The following is a 26362-nucleotide window of genomic DNA, read 5'->3' as shown; positions in this document are numbered from 1 at the left end:
ATAGCTTTTACATTTGCTCAGATCAATCAGCCAATTCCTGTGGTGTGGCAGGCTGATCTATTTTCAAGTTCACTATCTTCCTTTCTACTAATGTAATGATTCTCAACCTTGGTTGCACACTGCAACCCCCTGGGGTGGAAGTGGGTGGGTATGGGACTCAGTCAGCAGAATTGTCTAAAACACTCCCAAGGTGACTCTACTGTGAGGCTAAGATTAAGAACAGAGGTTATTTTTCATACACTGACAATCTTTGCTTGAATCAATGATTTCATTAGGAGCTGCAAACTGGTGGTTTTTCTAATTTTACTGTTCTTTCTACATTGATCAGTAGGAACTCTTTGGCATATTTTAGAAATCTTTAGATAGCTAGGAATGACTAGGGTTATTTGGCTATTCTGAAATAAAATCTGTACAGGACAGGGAGGATAAACTTTAATTCTTCTCTTTAATTACTAGTAATTAAACTGATTTAATTATGAGTAAGGCAGTAGTTCACACACTGCAGAGTGGAATCACCTAGGGGTCTTTAAAGATTATTGATTTCTGGTTTGTGCCCCAGACTTTTGGATTTAACTGTATGTGGGGGAGGCCTGGGAATAAAATTTTAACAGCTCCACAGGCAATTTTAATGTGCAGCAAAGTTTGGGAACCTCTGGAGTGAGGTGTTGAAGTGAGGCACCCAAATTGCCTCCAGTGGTGATAAAGAGTTTGGTTTTTGCTTATTTTGGCAGTGGTCATTGCATTTTTGTTGACAAAAAAATGTATCTGATCATTTTGAGGCAGATAAGAAGAAAGAAAGCAAAGCTGACAGGAAACATGACAATTTTATTAAATTCCAAGATCAGGCTGATCTCCAGTTTCCATAAGAATTAAATAATATAATGGTCAGTGGTATGCTGAAGTCGTCATGCAATATTCCCATTTAATGAATATTTAATAATTATTTTTTAAATAACTTTATTAATCTGTCCATAAAGCTTACGATACAGGGAAATTAGAAACAATTTTTTAAAAGCCTAATAACTTCTTAAAGTTTTAAACATTCATGAAGATTTATACTTCACATGTCACTATCCACTGTTAACACAGGAAGCACAGACAAGCATAACAGTTGGTACAGGTAGGGATACATACTATTGGGACCCTGAGAGTTGGCATGAAGATTATCTTAAACTATAGATACTGGAGATTCAGCAGATACAGAAAGAACTCCTTCTGGAGCTTCCCTTATTTCATGAAAAGCAGAAACTTCTGGGAGTGAGGCTGCCATGGATCCCTTCTGGGGGAGTTTTATGGAATGAAGGGGAGAAAAAAAAAAACAACATTTGTTTACCCACTCACACCTGGGTAAACAAATGTCATCACAAACTCTCGGCTCCTGTTTGCTCCCCAGAAACCCATGTGTTCTTCCTACAGAAGCCTGTCTGCCTGCCTCCTCTCCTCTATTTAGGTACATAATCCCCAACCTTAGCCATCTGGGGAGCTACTCCTTTGGTGAGCTCCAGATGTATATGAATAATTGTTTTTTTCCTCCTATTAATCTGTCTATTGTCAGTTAAATTCCAGTGACATAATCTAAGAGGATAGAGGAAAAGTCTTCCCATGTCCCACATGCTTTTGCTAAACATTTTTGGTGGGCAATCTGACACTAATGCCAAAATAAAAATGTACACACTTTTGCCCAGGCAGTCTCCTGTAAAAAATGTAATTGACAGAGACACTCAGACAGATGTGTAGAGAAAATTTTTACCATTGTTTGTTAAAGTGCAAAACTGAAAAAAAAAAAAGTTCACTAATAAGGGACTGGTTACTGAATTTTCTAAACAACAGACAGCCACTGAAAAGGAGGCAGATCTTTGTATATTGATACAGAAACACGTGCATGGTTTTACTATATTGTTAAGGAAAAAAACTAAGTCATAGAACAATGTATAATATATCCTCATTGTATTAAATACAAAACAAAACAAATGCAAATGTGTGTGGATATTTTACACACATACACACACAATCTCACACACTAATTTACCAGTTTGGTGCATCTTATTTCAGATTTTCTTCTACATTGTTGTGTATGGGGGAGCAGCAGGGACCATGGCCATGGTATGGGGAGATGTGGAAATGAAGAAAAATTTTACCTTTCACTTCAAATTCTTCTAGACAATTTTTTCTTTTAAATAAGCATGTCTTACTTTTGTAATAAAATCTTAAAAGTGTAATAAAACATTAAAAAGTTAAGCGAACTTTTATAGAGGTGATCACGAAGCTATGTTGCTAAAGGCCCAAAAAGGCTGATTTTAATAGAAATTTGTACTCCTCCAGGTATTCAGAAGAATAGAAATAAAATTCTGTCATTTGTAGGGTTTACAGCCATAATAAATCATAACATTCAAAATTCTCAGTAAAATAATAGTCCTTTATACATGATTGCTAATCTAGCATCCTATTTATGAATATGTATAATATAACTTCCTATTGTATCTCCTTTATAAATTCAGTACATTTCTACTGAGGCATAAAGTTTTCCCATTTAAGTTTGCGTCTTATCTCATGATGTGCTGATGCTTTTTTGTGTTGTAAATTACTTGCTCCAGACGGAGAAAAAAAGAAAGATAAATTGACTTAGGGCTAGTCTCTCGTTTATCTTTTATCCTCAGTATTTGTGTTTATTTGTTTTTAAAACCCATCCCAGTGGAAGAAACTCGTGCTCATACATTTTAGAAACAAAACTTAAATATATAAAGAAAATTTAAAACTTAACTTTTATAAAGCCTTAAGTTTAGTAGTATGTTAATAACTCACATCCGTGTATACCACACAGTGATGAGTGGCATGGAGAGCACGTTAAAATTATGGCATATCACACATTCTACTATAAATACATGTGGCACTGCTAAATTAAATAATCTGATCAGCTTAAAGTTTCTACTTTTCCACCATCTTTTTCCTTTCCTTTCACCTTTGTTGTCAAACATCAAATATTTGAATTGCATGGACTCATTAATATTTTCTCTCCTACTTATTGTGAAAGACTCACCCAAGTCTGCTAATCCCTTAGTGCCTTCTGGGTCAACCAGAAATTTTATGCTCCTATGTCTTTTGCTAACTTGTTCTTTACTAGCGACTCCAATCCTTTGGCCTCTTCAGTTTGATCAGGAGTAGTAACTCCCAATCACCTACTCAACATACATTAATATCTATTCCTGCAACTGTTTCTTGAGTACTTTCTTCAGATCAAAGTGAGCCTGATTCTCTGATCTGGTGGGAAAAGACACAGCACTCCAGCTCTGTAGAAGGTTCCTGGTCCTAATCTGTAGGAAAGAGGAGGGGAGGAATGGAGTCTCTCACTGATGCCACTCCCCCACCTCATGTTACACAGAAGCACTAAAACTGGCAACCATCTAGACTGGTAATTCTTCCCCCCAAACAGAAAAACTGAAATTGTGATTTGTGGCAAAATTCACTTGACAGGATGTGGCTGGAGGATTTAAGTAACAAGCCATGATCACTTTGACAAAAGGACTCAATTTATGGCTTCAACAGCTTCATCCTCGTGGGTAGCGTACACTGTGTATGGTTATTATTATTATTATTTAGGACTGAACTGGTGTGCTTTTTCTTGAAAGAGAAAGTTCAAGATTTTTTTCTTTAAAAGATATCCTCCATAATATGGTCCATCTTGAAGAAGTATAATTACATGTACATACATTTGCATTCTCACTTTCCTCAGGTCTTTACTTATTATTCTAATATATATTTTCTGTGATTCTGGAGTTTACTTTTCGATTTTATCATATGTATTCTTAAAAGCTACCTCAAATTTTGGTGAAACATAAGAGATTGTACAACTCCATATACTGGTAAGAGATATGAAGACGTGAACCATGGAAAAATGGCAGGCTAACAACAGAGGAAACAGAAAAAAACACTAAGACAACATTCTCCCTTCACTCCTTTTTAGCAGAATATACATAAAAACACACACAAAACCCAAGGTCATGGGAAATGCAAGGCTAAGGAAAACACAATGCCCAAACAGAAAATGATAAATTCCCCTCTTCATAAAAGACAAGAGGATGTGCACTTGTGTTTTTAGAGAGTAGGTATGTAATGATGGTAAGCTAGAAAATACAGAATAATGAAGAGAGAAGGCAACAAAAGGGCAAGATAATAACAGAGCATAAATGCTTCCAAACAACTTTATTATATCCAAGGAAGCTTCTCCTTAAGACACTTTCCCAATCAGCCGAGGAAGATAAAAATGTTCTCAAGAATGGATGGTTCTTCCCCATGCTTTGGGAAGTTACCTCTTTGAGTGTCCAAGGCTTTGGCTTTTTCTTTCCAATAGCCTATGATCCCGGGTACAAGTTAAAAATCAACCAACCAACCAATCAAAAAACAAGGAAGCTGATTCTCCCAAACTGAATCATAAACAGAAATCTTCTCCTCATAGGGCATCGAGCTCTTTCTTAGAAAGTAACTCTGCAGTAAGTTAGCTATTTAAAAACAAATTCAGCAGTTGGTCTCAATTTCTGGCATTTCAACAGAATATAACATCCTGAAAACACCTGAGTAGGCAGGGATCTCTCCCAGGTAGAGATCAAACCACTGCCTTGCTAACAAGCCCTATTGCTGAAAAGCTTTTCAAGTCAAATTTGTAATACAAAATAAGGAGGGGGAGAGTAGAGAAAGTGTCTTCAAGTAAATGTTAAAGAAGAATGAGGAACAATAACAGACCTTCAATTCTAAACCCTTTCATGTAATCTTTCTTTTTAAAGGAAACCAAGACAATCGAATAAAGTTGTTTTTTTTTTTTTTTCGGTCAAGACCTAGCCTAGGACAAAATAGACCAAAGACCTTTTCAATATTTTTTATATTTAATCCACCCCTACCTCATTCTGGGTAGGACCACTAAATTCTAAAAACAAGATTATTTTCAAATTATATCCGCTATCTCTGCATGCAAAGTGGTAAAGAGAAGACAAAGTTAAACTTTATAGTAGAAGTAGAAGCAAAACTGTCATTTTATCCTGTTTACTTACAATCAGACTTCTAAAGGGCATCTGTAACTGCTTAGAAAAAGGAACAGGAAACAAACCAGATTTGTCTCTTTCATTCCTACGATCAAACTTCAATTTTCTACCCTTATCATTATAGCTCATTGCCATGGTTACAACTTAAATGCCTTAAGTATGGCTGAAAAGTAGGGAAATTTAAGAAAACACACAAGAAACATTAATATAGTTAAAATAATAGAAAGTGGAGTAACTATTACTTGTATTTGCTGTGTTTGAAGATTAGTATACTTTCCCCTCCCTGCAAAAGGCAGGTAAATGTAACACCTCCCAGGTTCGAGTATGAATTTGGGCAAGAGTACTCTCTGACCAAAGTGAGGGGCGAAATATAGTTATTAGGTGTGAATTATGAATGTAGCCGTGGTGAGGACAGATGAATACTGGAGTTGTATTTCCCTAAGACTAAAGTATTTGAGGCACTATTTTGGAATATATATAAAAATATGAGTATACAGTGTTCATACATTAAATGAAATACATGAATATAATATTTTATCTATAATATTTTATTTATCTATCTATATTTTATGCATTAGTAAGTCATGAAGACGGCAGTCAAATGACTAAAGTTGAATAAATGCACTGGGGGGCGGGGGAGGTAGAAGGGACACCAAGAGCCCAGATACTCATTCCCTGTGATGTGTCTTCATCATTTAAGTTCGTTCTCTCTAGGTATAAATAGATACCATCATACAATGTGCCTGCCTGGCTTTTGGCAGTAAAAACCCACAACTTCTAGTGGCTCCCCATGACCTGCAGGAGAGCTCAAAGTCCCTGGTATTTACAGATCTCTTTAATTTGACCCAGTGTGGCTGTCTAAACTTCGCACATCTTATCTCTTCCCAAACCAGTTTTAAATGTTCCCACAAGACATTTCTGTCATCTCCTCTGCTGCCCAATGACAACACCCTTGCTACCTGTCAAGCCCCAGGCTACAGGCTCATCTTCTCTGCAAAACTATCTCAGAAGTGGATTGTCCATTTATAACAATGTTTCCCACACAATACTTACTTGGCAGTTAACCACATATTCCTTCATGGCATGTCTTTCCTTGTATTAAACTGCTGCTTGTAAGTCTTATTGTTAAGCAGCTTTTCACATGCCTCTGCCTAATCTATGGTTTGAGTAAAATACTACAGTTCTTGGGAACAGCTTCTTTATAAAATAGCAGAGGGCCTCGTTTGCACTATGAGTAACACCAGGTACCTGGTAACATCTTGGTACCGGTTCAGGTAAACTCAGATGCCAGGCATTTGGTGATTTGAGTTTTACTCCATTCAAGCCTTATTTAAAAATTGCCAAAGTATTTCAATTTCAAGGCCTATTCCAGCACTTATACATTGCTGGCACTGTCCTTTACGGGACAGTGAGGGGCACGGGAGGTGAGGGGCACGTGTATGTCGTGTCCATCACTGTCTGGCCAGCAACGTGGACAGTACTTGGTCTATGATGTGGCTGCTCAGCGAACTTTAATGAATGAGGACTAAGTATGAAGACATCAAATATCCGTAAAAATGGCAGGCACTGTCTTTAATGTAATTCATCCTTTAAAGGAGGTGAATTTAGGGTAAAAAGATAAATTGCATGAGAAACTTCCAGACTGTATTAGAAGATACCAGATAATCCACACTTGGATACATAAAGAAAATGAACACTTCAGGCAACTCTTGAGTGTGAGAAACACTGTGAAACGAAAGACCTTGACTTACACAACTGATTAGCCAACTTGCCCAGATTATATAAAAACCTTTGTGAGGGCATCCCTGTGCTTCTTAACAATAAAAAAAAATTCAGATATTGAGGTAATAATAAAAATGTTAACGTCCAATGCTTTAACTTCTCTACAGCTGATGTATACAAATCTACTCAAGTACTTAAAGAAAAATCAAGTGTATTAAGAAGTACTACTTCAAAGCAAAGTATCTCGATATTGTCACTATTAAAGGTTTTGCCTGGCTGGTTTCACCACGAGGTAGTGAATTAAGAAAGCAGGCTTTTTTTTTTTGGTCTGTGCAAAACATAAGAAAGATTTTTTATATGATTCAAAACTCGTACCTGTTGATCTCCAAGGAAATGACTTCTCAGTTGAGCTAGAGAAAAAGAAGGAAAAAAAGGTAACATTTACATCCTTTGTCATAAAACTTAACTGTGGATCTGTTTTGCATATAAACATTTAATTTTCATATTTAATTATATTAAAGTATAAAAACCACAAATGAAATTTAAAACTACTGTTCTAAGTTAATTTTTAGATAGTATTTAAGCTTCCACATCAATCTGGGACAAAACTGTATTACTACTTGGAAATTAATGCAAGTTATAAAGTGACATATGATTCTCGTTGGCTAAGATAAATAGAACACACAACTAACTGTGACATGGTGCTTTATGTGGGAAAATTAATATGAAAACTACATACAGATGAAAACAACATATTTATTATACATTGTACAACATATACACTGAAAAGAACCTAAAAGGCTGTCAAGAAGTTCATTCAATTTACTCATCTTCAAAAGAAGCCGTAGACGCTATAATACACACGTACATTAACGGGTTTAGTTTGAATAGGATGTTACCTTATCAAATTCAAATATCATAAGACTTTATATCAAAGTATAAGGTTTTACAAGCCAGGAGAAAATTTTAACTACATATTTTTCTTCATTTACAGAGTACTAATTAAATAAATTTGTGCATAAAAACATACCTGTACCTTCCTGCTCCCCCTCAAAAAATACAAGAAATACAAGATAGCATCATGCTGAGGGGACAGTGTGGTAGACACAGGAACAAGAGGCTGGATTATTAAGTATTTGTTAAATACTAGAGTAAGTACCTCACATGTATTATCTCCTTTATATTATTCGCAACAACCTTATGACAGATGTATCATTATCGTCTTTATTGTACAGATTAAAAAACTGGCCAAAGCCTTTTATGCTAGTAACTGGAAGAGCTGGGATTCAAACCTAGGATGGTTTGATTTCAAAGCCAGGGCTTCTCCCCACTGTGCTATATGGTAGAACAGCTTGTGATCCCATTTTTGCACCAAGTACACACACTTATACACATATACACATACACACATACAATATCCCCAGGAAGAAGTGGAGAAAAACAAAAACCAAAGTGCTACCAGCTATTTCTGTGGAGTACAACTAATAGGATTTTTTTTCTTTTCAAACATCTGTACTTGTTTTTTTGTTTTTTTTTTTTGGAAATCAAAACAAACCACATATTGAACATATTGAAGTATTTTGGGAGTGTTTATTCAATTTAAGGAAAAGGTATGTGACTTTGGGCTTAGAAACACTGTAAATTAAAGAAAGGAACAATCCTCTCAGTGCTGTAGTTGTCAGATTTTAACTTCTTGTTAACCCATTGATATTTTCCAAGTCAGTGAGTGGTTAATTAAATTCTGACTGCTTAAAAACTCCAGATTCAGTAGGAGCTCCCAAACTTTCAATTTTGTCTGTGATTTGCCTCTTTGTCACCAGAGGCACATCAGTTCACATTCCGGGACCTTGAAGGGGCTTGAGCTGCAAGCAGGGGGCAGGCTCCCGTGAATGGAGTCAATCAGTTAATGCTCATCCTCAGCACCCAGTGAGGTGATGTTCTTTACCTGATGTACCCCCAACTGGTTTCAAAATGACTGACTGAGGGGGGAGGAAAAAGATGAAAATTTGGTCAAATATCAACAAGGGCGCCTTTGTCTTGCTCCTGAAGGTATGCAGTCACATTCTTGTGACTTCAAAAGGGGTCCCCTGGACTGAATTTCTGTTTCTCTTGAATATGTTTTTATTATTTAGTTCTATTACCTCAGTTAATTTTCTAAGCACCGAGGGATTACCCAACTGTGTTCCTATCAACATGTTCATATTTTTGGTCAATATTAAAATACATGGTAAACCAAACTGCCAACCAGAAATATTTAATATACCTCAGGTTTGTTGGGAAGGATAAAGTCTATTATCTTCTGAGTTTGAAATTTACATAAACCTTAATGAAATACCGTTACAAGATTATTTACTCTTGAAATTATAGATCACAGAATACAATTCATGTTAAGTGCTCAAACTGAGTGAGGGCTGCAGCTGTTGTGTCCAACTCTCTAGGTCAAGTGCCCAACATATAGCTTGGCACACAGAGGATGCTTAATATATCTTGTTGTAACACAAATTGTGAAAAAGCAACACTGAGTTCTTTACTGTTCTGAAGATCAGCTGTATGTTAATTATTACTTACTACTTTGTTCAAACAGGTCAAATCATTCTCCGCCCACTCTAGGTAGGAAATTCCAGTAGCCTCATTGTATAACAATCAGGCAAACAGCATTTTGGCTATTGAAAAGACCTTCAGTCATCACAACACAATAAGGCATTCCTAGTTGAAAGCAAAGGGAAGCCTCAGTTAAAATTATTTTTCCCTACTCTATTGCAGGCGAACAATAAAAATCACTGGGAAAACAAGTTAATACTGAGCACTAAAAAGAAGCAACAAATTCCATGGTATATTTTAAAGACTATATATTCAGCCCAATTACCTTCACACTAATCCCACAATTCTGTGTAATAACTGGTCATTATATGTTATTCAGAACAGGTCTATTTCCTTTTGAACCACTTACTTTATATGATTCTCAAACTGTTCACCACTCTGGGATTCAGGGAGCAGACAGTAAATACATGCAGTTTGGAAAAGCTGTTTTAAGTCACTGAATGTTTTAAGTCACTTTTATTGGAACAATAAAATGAGAGGCAGCTCTACGTTAGACACGGGCATATTCCGTCTTCCCTCTCTCCCTCCAACCCTCTACTCCTAGAAAACACTGCCCCAACTTTCACTGAATGTCTACAACGTGTCCACAGGTCCTGTGCCCACGACTGGCTCCATCCCATCCACTTTCATGTCCCACCCAAAGATGCTTCCACTGGAATATGAAACATTTAAAAATACAAGAATGGAAAATCATCCATAACTCTGTTTCAGTGGGAAGATGCACTCACAATTTCCAATAACTTAATTATCAACAACCTTCTAGAATGAAATCCATTCATCAATTTGGGACTGTCTGATTAGACAGTGAACAATTAAAAGCAAGTTCACTAGCAAATTAATAAATCAAGGCAATTCATTTTAATGTGAAAGATATTAGTTTTGTTTTAAGGAAGATATCAGGCCTTCATCATAATAGTACATCAAAAATGCAGTAAAATCATTGTAAAATTCTATTCACTTAAGAAATTACATTCTTTTTCATGCACAGACGTAAATGGAGGCAAAAATATCTTTGTTGAATAGTTATGACTGTCTTTGAAACCCCCCCTTATTTTGATATTTTCCCATATTATGAGTGAGAAAACTAGCCAGTTCACACTCCTCTGCAGCCAGGGAGCCGGCCAGTGACCAAGGGTCTACCAGAAGGCAGATGAGGGGTGACAGTGGCATAGAGGGGGACATTTGTGGGAGACCCGGCAGTGGCAGCCGGCACTGTTCCTGGAGACCCCTACTCAGAATGTGGCTCTCTGACCTTCCTAGAGATTTTGCAAGTTGATACCAAAAAGCTTCTGATAAGTTCCTTTTCTACTTACACAAGTCAGAGAGGATTCTGTTTGTAGTTAAAGTCCTGACTGATGTTTTATGACCGAAAACAAATAAAAACAGGCCTTCTGAAAAAAGCTAAAACCTCACTCCTTAACTCTTTCTTGGGGGGAAGGTGGGATTAGGTTTATTTATTTATTTGTAATTGCACTTATTTATTTATTTATTTATTTATTTGAGGTACTGGGGACCACTAAGCTATATGCTCCCCACCCTCACTCCTTAACTCTTGACCCGTATTTCCAAGTGCATACTGGATAGAACACATTTTGTACTCAACACGCTGAAACTCTTTTTTTCCCCAAATGACCTCCCATTTAATCTTTACCACTGAGTCACTCAATTTGAAGAACATGGAGATATTTTATTGTCTACCCCACCGCCCCCCACACTAGTGTGTAAGCTCCATGAGGGCAGGAAAGTCTGTCTTATTCACAGAGACACCCCCAGAAACCACACAGTATCTGGCATGTGGCAGTCACTCAAAACACACCTTCTGGATTCATCCTGATGACCAAGGACATAGCTCAGGCCTTCGTCTTCTCAGCGTCTTCTGGCTGAATTAATCCTTCAGTCCCTCTCCTAACTTGTCTGCCTGGCTTTGAATTCTCATCCCTTCAGGCTCCCTCCCAGGCTGCTGTTACAGTGATGCTTCAAACACTCAGAGCTGAAAATCATTCTCCTGATGCTAACGCACAACAGATCCACACAGAGTAAGTTTCCAGCACCTTCAGTAGTAAGGCACAGGTTCAAACATCTCAGTATGGCACAGAAGGCCCTCCACCACCTGGCTCCTCCTGGCTCACCCTTTCCCACACAAACCTACATTCAAGGCACTTCTAATTACTCGCAGTTTCCTCACATACCAGGCTGTTTCACGCTTCCAGTGCTATTTTGAGGGGAGAACGTGTAGGAACACAGTATGGAAACTCAGAATTACACAAATCCCAGAAAGGTCTATGTGGCACCATGTTAACAATACAGATGGTATATATCCATGAAATGGAACACTCTAACAGTGTTTACCTTCACTTTCTGTCACTTAATAATAGGAGTATCTTTCAAAAATAGTCTACTTAATCAAGTCAGTACTCAAACTCCTCCTGATTCTACTGTGTCTGATGTGCTCCAGTCTGCTTTAGCGGACGGCAGGAGGGAAACAGCAGGCGAGGCGCAGTGGAGAATCTGATGGAGCTACGTGGTAACTTCACCATGTCATTTCCCTTACCTTCTCCTGGTCTAGATGGGGTTCTTTCTATCACTAGTAAGTCCAGGTTACTGTCATTATTCCACTTTGTTTTATTTTTAATAAAATCACTGTGTTAAGAAATTCTATACACACATATATGTACACACATACACACACGTGTATATAGATATAGAAACCTTAATAGTTAAAACAATTAAGCATGGTCAATAGCAAACTGAATTTCACTTAGTATTAATGGACAGGTATCACTGGAACAAAGTATTCTAGAAACTTTTATTTATGAATAGAGCATGAACACTTACCACTGTCTAGACTACACACCCTGTACAGTGTTCTCTCTGATGAACATCAATCATCCTTCAAGAATTAGCTTGATGAAAGTTGATCACTTCTTCCTTTCTGTCAAGAATGAATCCAATAATCTATCTCGATTTTTGTTTTTCATATGACTGTAACTACAGTTATTTGTTTACCTGTTTCCACTACCAGACTATAGCCTTCTTGGGGGTAAAGGCAGCATCTCAATTCTATCTGCGTCCAACCAGCACTGAGCAGGATGCTAAGTAAATGATAGCTGAACTTAACTGTGGGTTGTTCTTTATTAAGGCTAATCCTACGTTATTTTATAAACTGTTTCAATCATTCTATGAAGGAGTCAGATTCCCCACCTTGTTTTTAGCTCTTTGAACATTTTATAGAAAAGATGTTTATTGTACATATTACATGACTCCATTCAAAAAATATGTGTTGATCAACCACTGAGTGCCAGACAGTGTTAGAGGCTGGCATATAATGGGGAGAAGAGGCAAAGTGCTCACAGTTGTCTTGCAATTACTCATTACACTGTGTGAACCCCCCCCCCATTGGATCACGTGTCCTTCCATGGCAAGAAGATGTCAAGAAACTTTTGAAAGTTTGATCTGAAAGCCAGAAGCCTGTAAGAGAGTACTCGCTCTGCTGGATCCAGCAGTGTTGTGACTGAAGAAGCATTCAAGACTCTCTAGCAACCCAAAACAGCTGTTTTCCAAAACAAAACACAAGACCAAGCTCTCCTACTCTCCTATTAAATTGGTATTGGGACAACCCAGGTGGAATTTGGAACCGCAGCCTCTGGGGGAAGAAGTACACAGCAATATGAAATGTATTGTTATATTCTAGAGTTTGCTTCAACTCCTACAGCTCAAAAATTGTGAAGTGCTAGGAATCAGCCAGTTGAGAGACCATCAACATCACAGTCATACACGTGCAAGTACACCTGACATATCATGTCTCCCCTTTGTATGATGACAGTCTCTTCCAGTGGTTGTTTAAACCACTCCAATTTAGTAGCATTACATAATCTATGTATTTTCACTGTTACAGCATAGTGTTTCATAATTTGTTAAATGATTCTTAGGTGATCTTCCTTTCCTGAACAGAAGTAATTAACAGATGAATTCTCATTGATTATATGTGCATTAGTCTTATTAATATTTTTAAAGATGCATTGGTACTTTGCTGGTCTGACTTTTTACTCTTGATCTTCTCATTAGTTTTGCTATTTTGAGCTCTGATCATAAGTTCTGAGTTACACACAAAAGTTCTGGTATTTCTTCTGCACATGTTAACTCTTGAATTCAAGAACAACCACATGCTTATAGATGAAATCTCAGTAACTTAAAGAAATAGCAAACTACATTTTCCCCCTTCTCTACAAATTCATTACTGTCTTATTTTCAATTTGTGGTTGCCTCAGTTTAAAAATTACCTTTCAACATCTCCATCTGTTATTGGTGGGCTTTATTATTCTACTAATTGAAGTTATTCCATTAGCAAAGGTGTAGGTATTCTGGACTCTAAATCCATTGGGAGAAAACTTCTGACAACTCTTTTGTTAAAATTTCCTTTGTAACCCATTGCTCTAATATTGATAAATCAGCTTTTAAAATTGATTACAAGGTCCATCTCTTAGTTAAAAAAGAAAAAGGAACATTGGTTTGTTTGGGTTTTTATTTTGAGGCAATTAAGTCATATCGAAATTACCTAACACCTTGTTATCCTCTAGGTATTACAAATTGCTTTTTAATGAACTGCTTCAGAATCTTCTTCCGTATGAAAGCTGGGCTCCACAGCTGCCAGTCACTCTAGATTCCCTCTTATGCACCTAGGATTTTCTCCACCAGGAATCTGGCAAAATAATTAATGATTCTCAAGTTTTAGTCTCTTTTTGGAGTGCTACCAGATAAATTAAAATAAAAATTCCCTTAGCTGACTAGTCCATTCTACCTAACACTTAAATTTCTACATCTTCATTAATTATAATTAAATCTTCAATTATGATACAGCAATAACATTATACAAATCAAATAAGACTTAAAGTATGGTATCTAGTATTGCTATGACGTCCCTTTTAATTAGTACACTGAGCACTTTGTTCAGTTTCTCTTAATGCGTTTGTAAAATATTCCATTAGTTTTTTGTGAGTTCTCAGCTAGGGAAAGTTCATTCTGGGCCTTACTGTTCTTGAGTGCTCTTGAATTTATGCTTGAGAAGGCCATTTTTTGAAGATAAAACCTGTGGAAGCTGCAGATCTTAAAACATTCACCATGTAAGCAGGTCAAATTTCCCCTCAACCTGATCTCAACAAGACTGCCCTTGAGCTCATTTTATACTCATCATCAGCATGGTGAGAAGTGGGGTCTAGCAGCCTGAGATGGAATCGAGGGCTCTCTAATGCCATAAACCATTTTCTGATGTTTCAGGAACTCAGACCACCTTCTAGTAGGTAACTGTTAGGTTAAAACTAGTTTTGTTTTTCCTGTGTTTGAGAAACAAGGACCTGATCTCTCACTTTCAGTTAGATAAGAATTTAGAGGGGGAGAGTGGTAGAGCACATGCTTACCATGCACAAGGTCCTGGGTTCAGTCCCCTCTACCTCCTCTAAAAAAAGTAAATAAATAAATAAACCTAACTACCTCCCCCTCAACAACAACAAAACCCTAAAAAAAAAAAAAAGATAAGAATTAACCAGGAAATAAATCCTTTACATTAAAGAGAGATCCGACCTCTGTCTTACTGCCAGAACTAGGGCAATTAGACAAAAATTAGACAATACATCACGATTATTCTTCCCAGGCCAAGTATGGATAGCTATTTTCCCACGCAGCTATTTCAGTAAGGCAGAGACAAGAAGGCAAACATGTAGAACAGACAGTGAAGGTAACTGCTTTGCCCGGCTGGGGCAGAGGAGAGCAGCTGGACGGCAGACAGCTATCCCCACCCACCACATTAGCATCCCTAAGGGGCTCTGAGAACGCCAGTCTGAAAAAGCACTAGCCTACAGACTATAAGGATATCTTGGCAGTAACACTCAGAAAGCAATCCTTTGTAGTACTCAGCTACATTTTGGGGAGCCTCTCCCAAATCTACTTATTGTCTATTCACAATTAATCTCAACAAAACCAAAACCAAAAGCTCTTCATTCAAATTCGCAATTTTTCAAGACTGAGGCTCCCTTCTGTGTTCTCTTTATCATGCTAGCAGACCACAGAACATTTTCTATTGGATGGAGATTGATTTCCTTCCTACCAAAGGGCCACTGGATATCAGCAGTCAGGAAAAGTGAAACCACGACAACATGCTCATAATTGTAGTTTACTATTCTTTCTGTGTGTTATGGTTTTAAATTGCCCCTGAAATTGGTATATGCGTATAATCAGAACTAAGCAAGGCACAACAAATGAGACAGGGCAAAGGATCTCTTCTTACAATTATTTATATGATTTGACGGTGATACTGAGATTAGGGGAAAGAGAGGGCACTTGAGTTAAAAGTGATGTCCTTAACGTAGGATGCAGCTGCTCCTGACCCATCAGCAACGGGACATGAGCCCGAATCCCCTTCCACTTGTGGGGTAGATTTGTGCCGATCCACCTGTGCCTATGGGGCAAACACCTGGGTGACCAACAGAAGGAGCAGGCATGAGGGCTGCAGGAAGGCAGGTCTGCTGCTCCATGGAACACGGGAACTTACAGTCTGACCCACATATCTCCTCTCAGCAACACTTTACGTGAAAAAACTGGCCATGCTCTCAGAATGTGCCTTTACAATTTCAGTCTTTAAAATGTCTACCTGAGCACGGTGGGGGCCATTTTTGGTCTCATTACCGACTCTATTTGGTTCTTATCCTTGCTTCCTCAATTCTTCATTCCAGTTTTCCCTCATGCTACTTTACCATATTTTTGGACCCTTTTAACATCTGCTTAAAATGAATTCCAGGAAAAGGTAAGATAAAAAGACATAATATTACAACCAGTCTCTTCAAGAGAAAATTATGGCTTTCTGCACAGCAAAAACATTAAAGGCACAGGGCATACCAAATTAGCCCTTTAAACAACTCCAGCAACTTTCACAGGGACTAGAGGTGAACACATTTCAGAAGATGTTAAATATTCCTTGACAAAAGCATTTTGTGTAAGTGCTCTGCATCTATGAATAAAAGATCCAGAGGACCACAGGGGAAGGGGAAGATCAAAAAGAATGTAGTACTAGACAAAAAGGAGACAAACAGTTCCCTCTGGTGTTTCCATAAATTATACAAGAAGCATGACTTCTGTTTAAGACCACTCCACAACAGGTGTTCCAACCAGTAAAAGCAGAAATCAGAAGAGAAGGTTTTCTAACATTTCAGCTGACATTTGAAAGAGTGAAAGCAACTGAGATGAAAATAGTAAAATGGCTAAAAACACCGAACTCTCTTTCCTAAGTATTCTGCTATAACGAAGGATCCTATTTAGGCAAAGAGTCAAGCTTTGAAATGGATGGGCTACTATGAATTATTTGTGTTGATGGTCTACAAAATGCTACTGTTTCTCTCCTTTCTGTTCTCTCAAATTCCTTCAGAGGCAAGGAAACAGAAAGGGGGAAAATTTTTTTTAATTTAAAGTGAGAAAAGAAAGAGCATTCACAAATACATTCTTTTGAGAAATGTATAAAACAAATCGAATCTTACATTTTTAAGGAAAGCTGGCACTGGTAAGGAGCAGAGCAAGGGCCTGTTTTTCTACTTGTGCTACGTGAGACTGAGCACAGAGTTAACGTGGGACTAGGCCGTAAACATGTGCAGAGATACACTGGCTAGAATCCCAAACCTTTAAAATCTGTCATTACACATAGCTTTGTTTATGATATATACAATTTCATTCTGAATATGTAGAATTTAAAATGCTTTAAAAAGCCTATATAAAAATTTACCTAAAAGGAATTTTAAGGTGTTATAAAACTAAATGTTAAATTAAACTTGTACCACCCTGATTATTTATCCTGTTTAGGCACTCAAAAGCAGATGATTTATTCACATACCATTCTCTGATACTCATGCAAAGACACTATCAAATTTGGTGTGTGTCTAAAGAATGATACTCACTTTCTGCCCACTGATGACCTAGAAGAAAACTGCATTTTAAAATTTTTATAAATAATTAACTTTCTTTATTTCTAAGGAAACTTTTTTTTTTCATTATGAGTGTAAAAAGGAAGAACATGATATACTTCTTAAACTTCTGCTTTGCTTTGGAAAAAATTATGCTTCTCACTGGAACAGCATTGTCAGCTCTCGATTCGTGGACAAGCACCATAAACAGCTGTTTCAGTGCTGAAGGAGGAATGGATTCACATACGTGGGACAGAGTACTGACCCAGCATCATCAATAACTGCCCAGGAAGAAGAATGGACACAAAAGGACACAGCCAACATCTGGCAGAGCATATGCTGGGCTTCTAGGTAGTAAGACTTACAGGACCCAGCAAAGCAGTTCTAGAACACTCCAAATCTCCCCTGAAAGCTCTCTCGGATCCCTAATTTGTCCCACAACCCCCTACTTAACCTCTTCTCTCTTATCCCTCACACATAAGTGTACACGGTTTCCAAACTACTGAATAGGGGAATAAAACAGAAAACCGCCTGTTAGAATGAATGAGAATGAAAGACAATGATGACACCGGAAAACAGAGTCTCTTAGGACAGCATTCTTGGTACCTAATGGGTGACCCATAAGCACTGCTCAGTATGGAGCAGGCCCTCCACGGCACACAGACAAGGGAAATGGCTGGACCAGCCTGTGTTAAATTCCTTGTTTCAATATCCAGCACTCTCCTTTTAAGAAATATGAATGAAAAGAGGAATGATGGTTCACATCATGACAGATGAAGTGGCTGACCTGCTTTATCTTTCTTTCCCCTTTGCTCCCTATCCCATTAATTGCCACAATGAGCCAACATTATTGATAGAAAAGGCAGTATGAAGTATACGGCACATATTGTGTAGATTCATAGTCTAATTTAACTTACATACTCTTCATTTAAACTAATGAAGAAAACATCCATCACTAAAATTTTAAGAATTATGACTATCCTAAAAATGAAGCAATTAAGTTTTAACCATAATTTCAGTCAGAAAATTAAGAGCCCAATCACTTAACATTTAAACTTTTTGCTATGCAACATTTAAAACACACATGCTTACATACATATAAAACAAAATAGTGTAACGAACCCCATATGTTTTCATTACCAGCTCCAACAATAAAAAAAAAGGGAACATGTGGTGGTCACACTTATTTCATCTATAAATTTGCCCACTATTTTCTCTGCATTACTAGATAATTTTGAAGCAAGTCTCAGATATCTTATCACTTCAGTAATAAATACTTTAGATGTCTCTCTAAAATACATACTTTTAAAAGCCCATAACCACAATAACATTATCACACCTAAAAAAATTACCAGTAAAATTCTACAGATCAACAAATATCCAGCCAGCACTCAAAGTTCCTGTCTGAATTTTTTAAAATAATTATTTGAATCAAGACCAAAACAAGGTCTACACATTGCATTTGGTTGCTGTGTCTTTAAAAAATTCTTTTTATGCCTAGTTTTGCCCTCCCTTATTTTTTTTTTTCCTGTTTGAAATGATTTCACTTGCCCTGCAGAATTCTCAACAGACTAGATCTAACTAACAGATGAGCACAATGTCATTTAACATGTTCCTCTGTCTCTGATCTCCTATGAACTGGTACTTTTAGCTAGATGGTTGAGCAATTTAGGGGCAAGAATCTGTCATAGGTGATGGTTTGCAATTCCCATTGCATCACATCCGAAAGCTGTAATTTCTGTCTTCTGTAGAACATAAGATGGATCAGTGAGTTCAGGTGCTGTCAGCATGATCCATTCACTGTAAAGTTTCCCATCATCTTTTCAGCTAATAATTTGCGCAGCCACTGATGATCATTGATCTAGGTACATTATTTTGTCAGTGGTTGCAAGAAAACCCCCAAAATCCAAAAACTCAGCCAAGATTTTAACTTCTAAACTTGTTCTTAATGTACTATTCTGGTCAATAGTACAGTTTCTACCTCTGTATTTATGTTCATAAAGAATACAATATTACTATTTGCAAATAGTCTTTACTGAAAAGTATTTTGCTAATATTGCTCAGGAAATAGATATAAATTTGTAGTTTGTACTTCCTAAGCCCCAGTTCTTATATGATGGTTGATAATTTTACCTGAATTTTCTCTATGGCTCAAAGAGCCTTGCTACTGATAATGTAACTAAAGTTGGGGGTAGAACAGCCTTTAACTGACTTATTTTGAAGCAGAAACAACAGATCATAGGATCCTAGAATAACTGGCTGATATTTGTTCTTTTCCAATTAAAAAAAAAAGGCTAAAGGCTAGAAGAAATGAACACATATACCCTGAAGACATTGCTCCCTGGCTTATAAGCAGTCCAATAATGCAAACCGAATAAACTATTTGACAGTGGTTAGAATGTATAATTGTTTAATACAAGATTTTTAGCTGTGAAAATCTGTAGCCTACAGGCTTTTTCCCTCTTCAGTTTTAGCGTGTTTTACCCCCTATTTAATTGTGGAGTAAGACAACAGCAGAGCAGAAAAAAATCTATGTAAAAAACAGATTAGATTGATTTGTTATTAAACAGATTGTGAAGCCTCAGGGAGGAGAGCTATAATAACAATTCAGTCACCACAAAGTCTGGCAAACTTGTCAGTTGTGTTTCCTCCACTTGGCAGACATGCCATGTTCATTTTTATGGCAAGCTGATTAACTGCTGAAAATGCACTAATGGACAATTTTCACTTTTAGGTAGATAATCACATTTCCAATTTCCTTTTCTATACATCATTGGCTTAGAGCTGTATACAGCAGCAGGTCTCTGAAGGGCTGAGGAAACATCTCATCACCCACATCTTTCACTGTGTCCTTAACCTGCCAAATGGTAATGAGAATGTGAACTTAACACCAACTTTCCTTTATTTCATCATAATGATTAAAGTCATTAGATGAAGGAATGGTAAATCGCCCCTACCCCAAATAATGAACTGCAGAAAGTACATCAATGGCAAAGTTTTTCAAGACTGTTTTCTAGAATCTTTGAATTAATATCTACATGACTTCTTGTAATGTCTCTGATCAACCAAGAATAGAGATAGCTGTCACTCCAAAGTTTCCATTAAGGAGAGACAAAATAGTGGTAGTGGAGTAGGGCTGGGGGGTAAGGGTTTTATAGTTGCCTTTATATAGCAAGCAGTTTCTACATAGACTGTGTCTATCTGCGGTGGTAGCGTGGAGGTAAATGGAGTGCCTAAGTCTTTCCAGATCAATTTCCAGACACCCCAGTGGAAAAACCAATAGAACAACACTATCCTTTGGAGAAAATATCTTAATGTTAAATTCATGTGTACTGTAATAATGAAAACCAAAGCAAAGTAAAACACAAAACAAACCAAAAAGGAAAACCTACTGAATAGTAAGTAGATAATGGGTACCAGAGCACTGATCAGCATAAGTGTGTATTATGTAATAGGTGCTCAATAGCTATTGTTTTCTCCTGTCTAAGAGAGTTACAAAGTATTTTTACCTAAGGATATGAGAGTCAAAGACCTCCCTTGATAGAGCCAGGACAGACAATGTAATCTGATCAATACAGCACTCTTCAAAAATTAAAAATAATAAAATATAGACATATATTTTATGCTGATATTTGGGTGCTTCATCATAGTTACACACTAGCAAGGTCCCTTCTACTAAATTGGAAATTCCAGGCTTTTGTATCTTTGTATTTCTACAAGATAGCAAAGGCAGAAATATTTACTGAGTGAATTTAGAGAAGACATCATAAACATCTGCAGAAAAAAATAAATGCAGAGTTACTAAAGGAAATGTGGAAAGAGAAAGAGAAAGGAATGTCAGCATCATTTGTTTGGTCAGATTAGGAGAATTTGGGGACCACTATCATATATCATGTAAGAGGTTGTTTCTCCTACATATCTGTCATAATACTAAAGATTTTCATTCTAAAAATAGATTAACAGAGTGTACTTTTGTGTTGTGATGTACTAAGGCCTGTACTGTTTTAAGATATATATCCCAGAGTTATTTCAGCACAATAAAACTAATGACAGAACCAAAAAGAGTAAGCCAAATTACCCATTAGAAAAATGGGCAAAGGATATGAATAAAAGAGGAAATGCAAGTGGATCATTAGGCTATGAAAAGCTACTCAATCTCACTAGTCATCAAGAAAATATAAAGTAAAATGAGATAACGTTAGACTGGTAAAATTCAAAGAGCCTGCCTAATATTAAGTGTTGGTCAAGAAAGAGAGAATGAGAGCCAGAGAGAGACAAAAAACCTGGAGCTTTTCCACACACTGCTTAGAGTGTGCAATTGTTGAGGTACCTGAGAAAGTAATTCAGCAAGATCTAGAAAAACTGAAAATGTGCATTCATTATGCCCCAAATATTCTACTTCTAATGATGCCTTTTCTAGAATCTTACTCATGTAAACCAGGAGATAAGTCCCAAGATGGTCACTACTGCTTTAATTAAAATATTTAAAAGTGGAACTTAAATGTTCTTCAATAGGGGAATGGACAGTTTACTTTTCTATGGCATAAATATATAACAGCAGTTAAAAAGCTAAACTAGATCTACATATATCAATATGAATAGAGCTCAAACATTGAGCAGAGGAATCAAGATGCATATTGACACATGGATTATACCACTTGTGTATGTTAAAAAAGCAACACAAAACATGGGCCACGGGTATATGTGATGTATACATATTATATAAAAGTATACAAAGTAAGACTATATACTACCTAATACCTACTAGGAAGGGAGAATGGGGCAAAGAGGTCTTGAATTATATGTTTAACATATTTTTTATATAAAAAAGTCAAAATAATGAATTATCAACACTTTTCAATTCTGAGATGTAAGTACCTGAATTTTTCTCATATTATTCTCTGTACTTTTTAGTATTTTTGGCATTTCTCAAGACAAAGACTAAAAAACACAAAATAATTGTAATAGGAAAATATAGGATGGGGGGAGAGTATAGCTCAGTAATATAATACACGCTTAGCATGCACGAGGTCCTGGGTTCAATCCTCAGGACCCCCATGAAAAAATAATAATAAAGAAATAAGTTAAAAATAAATAAATAAACCTAATTACCCTCCCCCCAAAAGAAAAAAAAAAAAAAAAAAAGAAAATACAGAGTTAAAGCAGTTATTAATTTCTATAAAGCAGTAAAGGTAAATTTTCCTAAAACTATCATGAAATAAACTATATGGCCTATTTAAATTATAATTTATCAATATATACACATGGTTAAAAAAAAACCTAATGACTAAGAGCAGGGGCTAGTAATATAATCCTTGTATTGATTTAGTAATTCATCACTGTTAAATATTTTAGGAATAGTAATTATAGGATGTGAACTATGAAAAATGAAAGAAAATGAAATAATATTATTTAAATTAAAACAGTTCTTTAAAAGTTAATTAAATAATGGCATGGTACATATATTTTAGATGCATGGGCTTCTGAATTTTTAAAACTATTTTCCTCTTCATTAGTTAGGAAAATTAATACAGTGGGCTGCCTCTATATTTAACCAAATATATTAAAATAGTCTTAATCTGAAACTTTGATTAAGTATGAACTTGATCTCTTTTTATTGTTCTTCCTAACCATATCACCAACTTAACATTTTAAAATGCTCAGTTAAAGAAATAGTTAATTCATTTTGAAATATTTATTCACTATGATTAAAACATTTTGTTTGCATAATGTTCTAGGTCTAGTATTTATGAAAACTACTTGGCCTCTTCTTAGGTTAAAATAATTTAGCTTACTGGGATACTGGTTGAATTACCTTGGGCTCACGCCCTACAGAAGGCTTAGTTTATGTAAGTTTAATTCAAAAGTGTAGAGACAGTTGCTACTTGGAATTGTATGTCCCAGATGAAACTGGCTTATGACTGGAATGGCAATGAGAAGTAACAATTAAAATGCCTTTTGGAAGAACTGTGCTTGAGTAAACTGCTCCAGAAAGTGACTTGTGTAGAGCTGCAGGTCAGCCACAGACTCATTTGTATCTTTCAGATGTGTTACTCCTTACTGTGTTAACACAGGAGAGTTGTATCATAAAAATTCAGTGTTACTAAACTTGCTCAGAAGTGCACCCATTTATTAAATATTTGCTGTAGAGATCCCAAAGAGGGTTTCTGATAATCACATTCAAATATCAAATAGTTTATTCTTCATTTAGTCTGAATTTCAAATGAACTCAAGACAGCTTTTGTTTGTTTGACTACTAAGAGTCACTAGTGACCAAATACAACACTAAGAAAGGAAATTTGCTGAACTATATTCTGATGAACATCAGAGGGCTCCCAAATAGCTTACCTACTATGCACTTAAAACTAATTCAACTAGCTCAGCAATATACAAGGACTTGCCGTAACAGAAAGCAAAGGAGACAAAAAAGAAAGCAAGCCCTTGTAAGGAATATGAGGAAGAACAGAGAGGCTAAGGGGAATCTTTACAACTCCCAGTGCCTCTCCATACCTCTAAACTAAGAATGCCTGAAACAGAACCCTTGGGATTTTCCCTTCTTAAAACCTGAGACACAGTAGCACGATTCTCAATTGCCAAAAAGTGGAAACAACCCAAATGTCCATCAAGTGATAAAGGAATAAGCAAAATGTGGTATATCCATACAATGGAATATTATTTGGATATAAAAAGGGATGAAGTACTGATACATGCTATATAACATGGATGAACCTTGAAATTATCATGCTAAGTGAAAGAAGCCAGTCACAAAAGGCTACACACTGTATGATGCCATGTACAGGAAATGTCCAGAAGGGGCAAATCCACAGAGACAGAAAATAGATTAGTGGTTTTGGGGGGCTGGAGGGAGGGAAGAATGGGGAAGGAGTGCTAATGGATTGAAGGCTTCTTTTTGGGGTGGTGAAAATATTCTAAAATGAGAGTGGTGATGACTGTACAGCTCTATGAATATACTGAAAAATCCTGAATCATACCCTTTAAAAGTATGAATTTTATGGTGTGTAAACTTTATCTCAGTAAAACTATTATTTAAAAACCTCAGGTTTTGGCTGGTGAGAACACTGAAGGTCAAAGGGACAGAACTTTATCAAGCATCTTCCTGAAGTGGTACATTAAATAAGCAATAAGATGTCAAGTCACAAACATTCCATCTTTTCAAAGACTTCATTTTTAAAGGATGTACCATTTGAGGAAGTGTATTTCACAATGACTTAAAAATATGTGCTGAAGAAAAGACCTGACCCATGAAAATGCCTTTTTTGCTACTGTCAGCCCTAAGCCATTTTCAGAGTTTTTAATAGTATCAATGGGAGCCTGATGGGTACTACCAGATGATCCTATAAAGCAAAAGCAAAAAAAAAAAAAAAAAAAAAAAAAAAAGCCTGAATGGTAGTGGGGAATCAAATCTTTTCATTAAAAAATAACAATTCTTTTCTTAAATGGAGATAAGAAGACTATTTGTCAAGATGGTATGGCCTTTTTGAAACCATAAAGAATTCTATTTTAGCAGAATTTCAAACTAACTGAAAACAAAGAGATAATCTCAGGAAGAGTGTGAAGTCATTTAATTTCAATATTGCCACCCATTCCCTGCCCCCACATTCAGTGGATACATATGGACAGGGTATTTCTCAGGGTCTAGAGTAACTTCCTAACACCCATGGCAATCCTTTAAAGGACAGACAATGTGAAGGGGCCAACTGCTTCCAACTGGCATAAACAAATTTTAAAACAATGTGCAAAAAATCAAAACAAAAAATTTAAACTATACTTTAATTCCAAAACTTGCCACCGGTGTTTTTCTACAATTATTAAAAGGTCCACCTTTTAGGTACCTCTTTTTGACTTCAATATAAATGAAAATTTAGTGCTTCATCTTAAGGAGCAGACGAGCCACGTTATTTACAAGATAAAATATGTAGACCCACTTTATGTGTCCCAAGGAAATACTTTCTCTTTACCAACCACTGTTTATCTAGAAGTAAATGAGAAGTGAAGTTTCTGTTTCTGGGCAATGGTCAGACTCTAAGCCTGCTATCAGAAACAGTTTTAAACTTCTGTACTATAAAATTTCAGAGATAATTTCTTGAATTCTGAGATGATCAAATTTATATTTACTGACTCTTCAATTTGAAGTATATTTTCTTCTCCTTCCACAGTTTTGTTACCCAACAAGCTGAACCACTGGTGTAATTTGTCTGCTCGGATGAAACACACAGCACAGGCCATACCCTGTACACTTGACAGCCGAGCTGGCCTTGTAGTAAGTAGTTCCCCTGGCCAAGGCCTCCACTCACAGAGTGCAGGTTGCCACTGGCGGCCTGTACTGATTCCCAGCCACTACTAAATTAACATCCCTTGGGTGCAGCTCCAAGCTACTTATCTCCCTGAGAATTCCTCAGGCAGGTGAGAGCCATTAGAAGTTAGAACAAGCATATCAAAGTGGGAATTTAGGAATAAGATAAAAAGTTAGCTGGAGGGAATTATCTCAAACTTAAATTTAAAAAAATCTTTTTTGAAGATCATGAAATGCAGCAAACTTTTAAAAGTGGTTGTCTCTTTCTGGGGGCTAATGGAAACGTTCTATATGTCAATCATGATGGTGGTTAGGTAACTAAATGTCCAAATGCCAGAAATCATAAAACTGTATGCCACAAAGGGTGAATTTTACTGTTAAGTAAATTATACTTCAATAAACCGGACCTAAAAATAAAGTGGTTATCTCTGAATGGTAGAACTATGGATTTTTCTCTTTATACTTTCTTGAACTTTACAAATTGTCTAAATGAGCATTCTGTAGCTCCACAGTTAAAAAACAAGTTAGAATGCTGCTTTGGCCACCCCTGTCCCCTTCCATGCCCTTGGGAGTATAGATGGGCAGGGGTGGTCCCAGGGTGAGGGTAAGTCCCCTCGCTGTAGCCCCATCCAGAGAAATATAAAGTAGACTAGGGTGAAAACAATACCCCACTGATGATACTACAAAGAGAAAAAGAATAAATTCTATATTCATCAAAATTTGGACTTGAAGGTTGTTGCTTAGCCCAA

At 36.6% G+C, this 26362-nt stretch overlaps 1 protein-coding gene across 13 annotated transcripts in view; it reads right to left on the bottom strand.

The window, feature by feature from the left end:
* The window catches only part of PKP4 (plakophilin 4), a 210150-nt gene that overhangs the window by 66361 nt on the left and 117427 nt on the right, over window positions 1–26362 (bottom strand). For 12 of the 13 annotated variants that reach the window (XM_064484801.1, XM_064484802.1, XM_064484803.1 and 9 more), the window contains one exon: window positions 7131–7165. The exons of the other annotated variant lie outside the window; for it this stretch is intronic. In XM_064484801.1, the coding sequence (XP_064340871.1) occupies window positions 7131–7165 (35 nt within the window). The remainder of the gene's footprint in view (window positions 1–7130; window positions 7166–26362) is intronic. 13 annotated transcript variants of the gene reach the window in all.

Source organism: Camelus dromedarius, chromosome 4, assembly GCF_036321535.1.
Source record: "Camelus dromedarius isolate mCamDro1 chromosome 4, mCamDro1.pat, whole genome shotgun sequence".
Taxonomy (NCBI): Eukaryota; Metazoa; Chordata; class Mammalia; order Artiodactyla; family Camelidae; genus Camelus; species Camelus dromedarius.
Note: the sequence above shows the minus strand (reverse complement) of the source record. Positions and strands in the feature narration are given on the sequence as shown.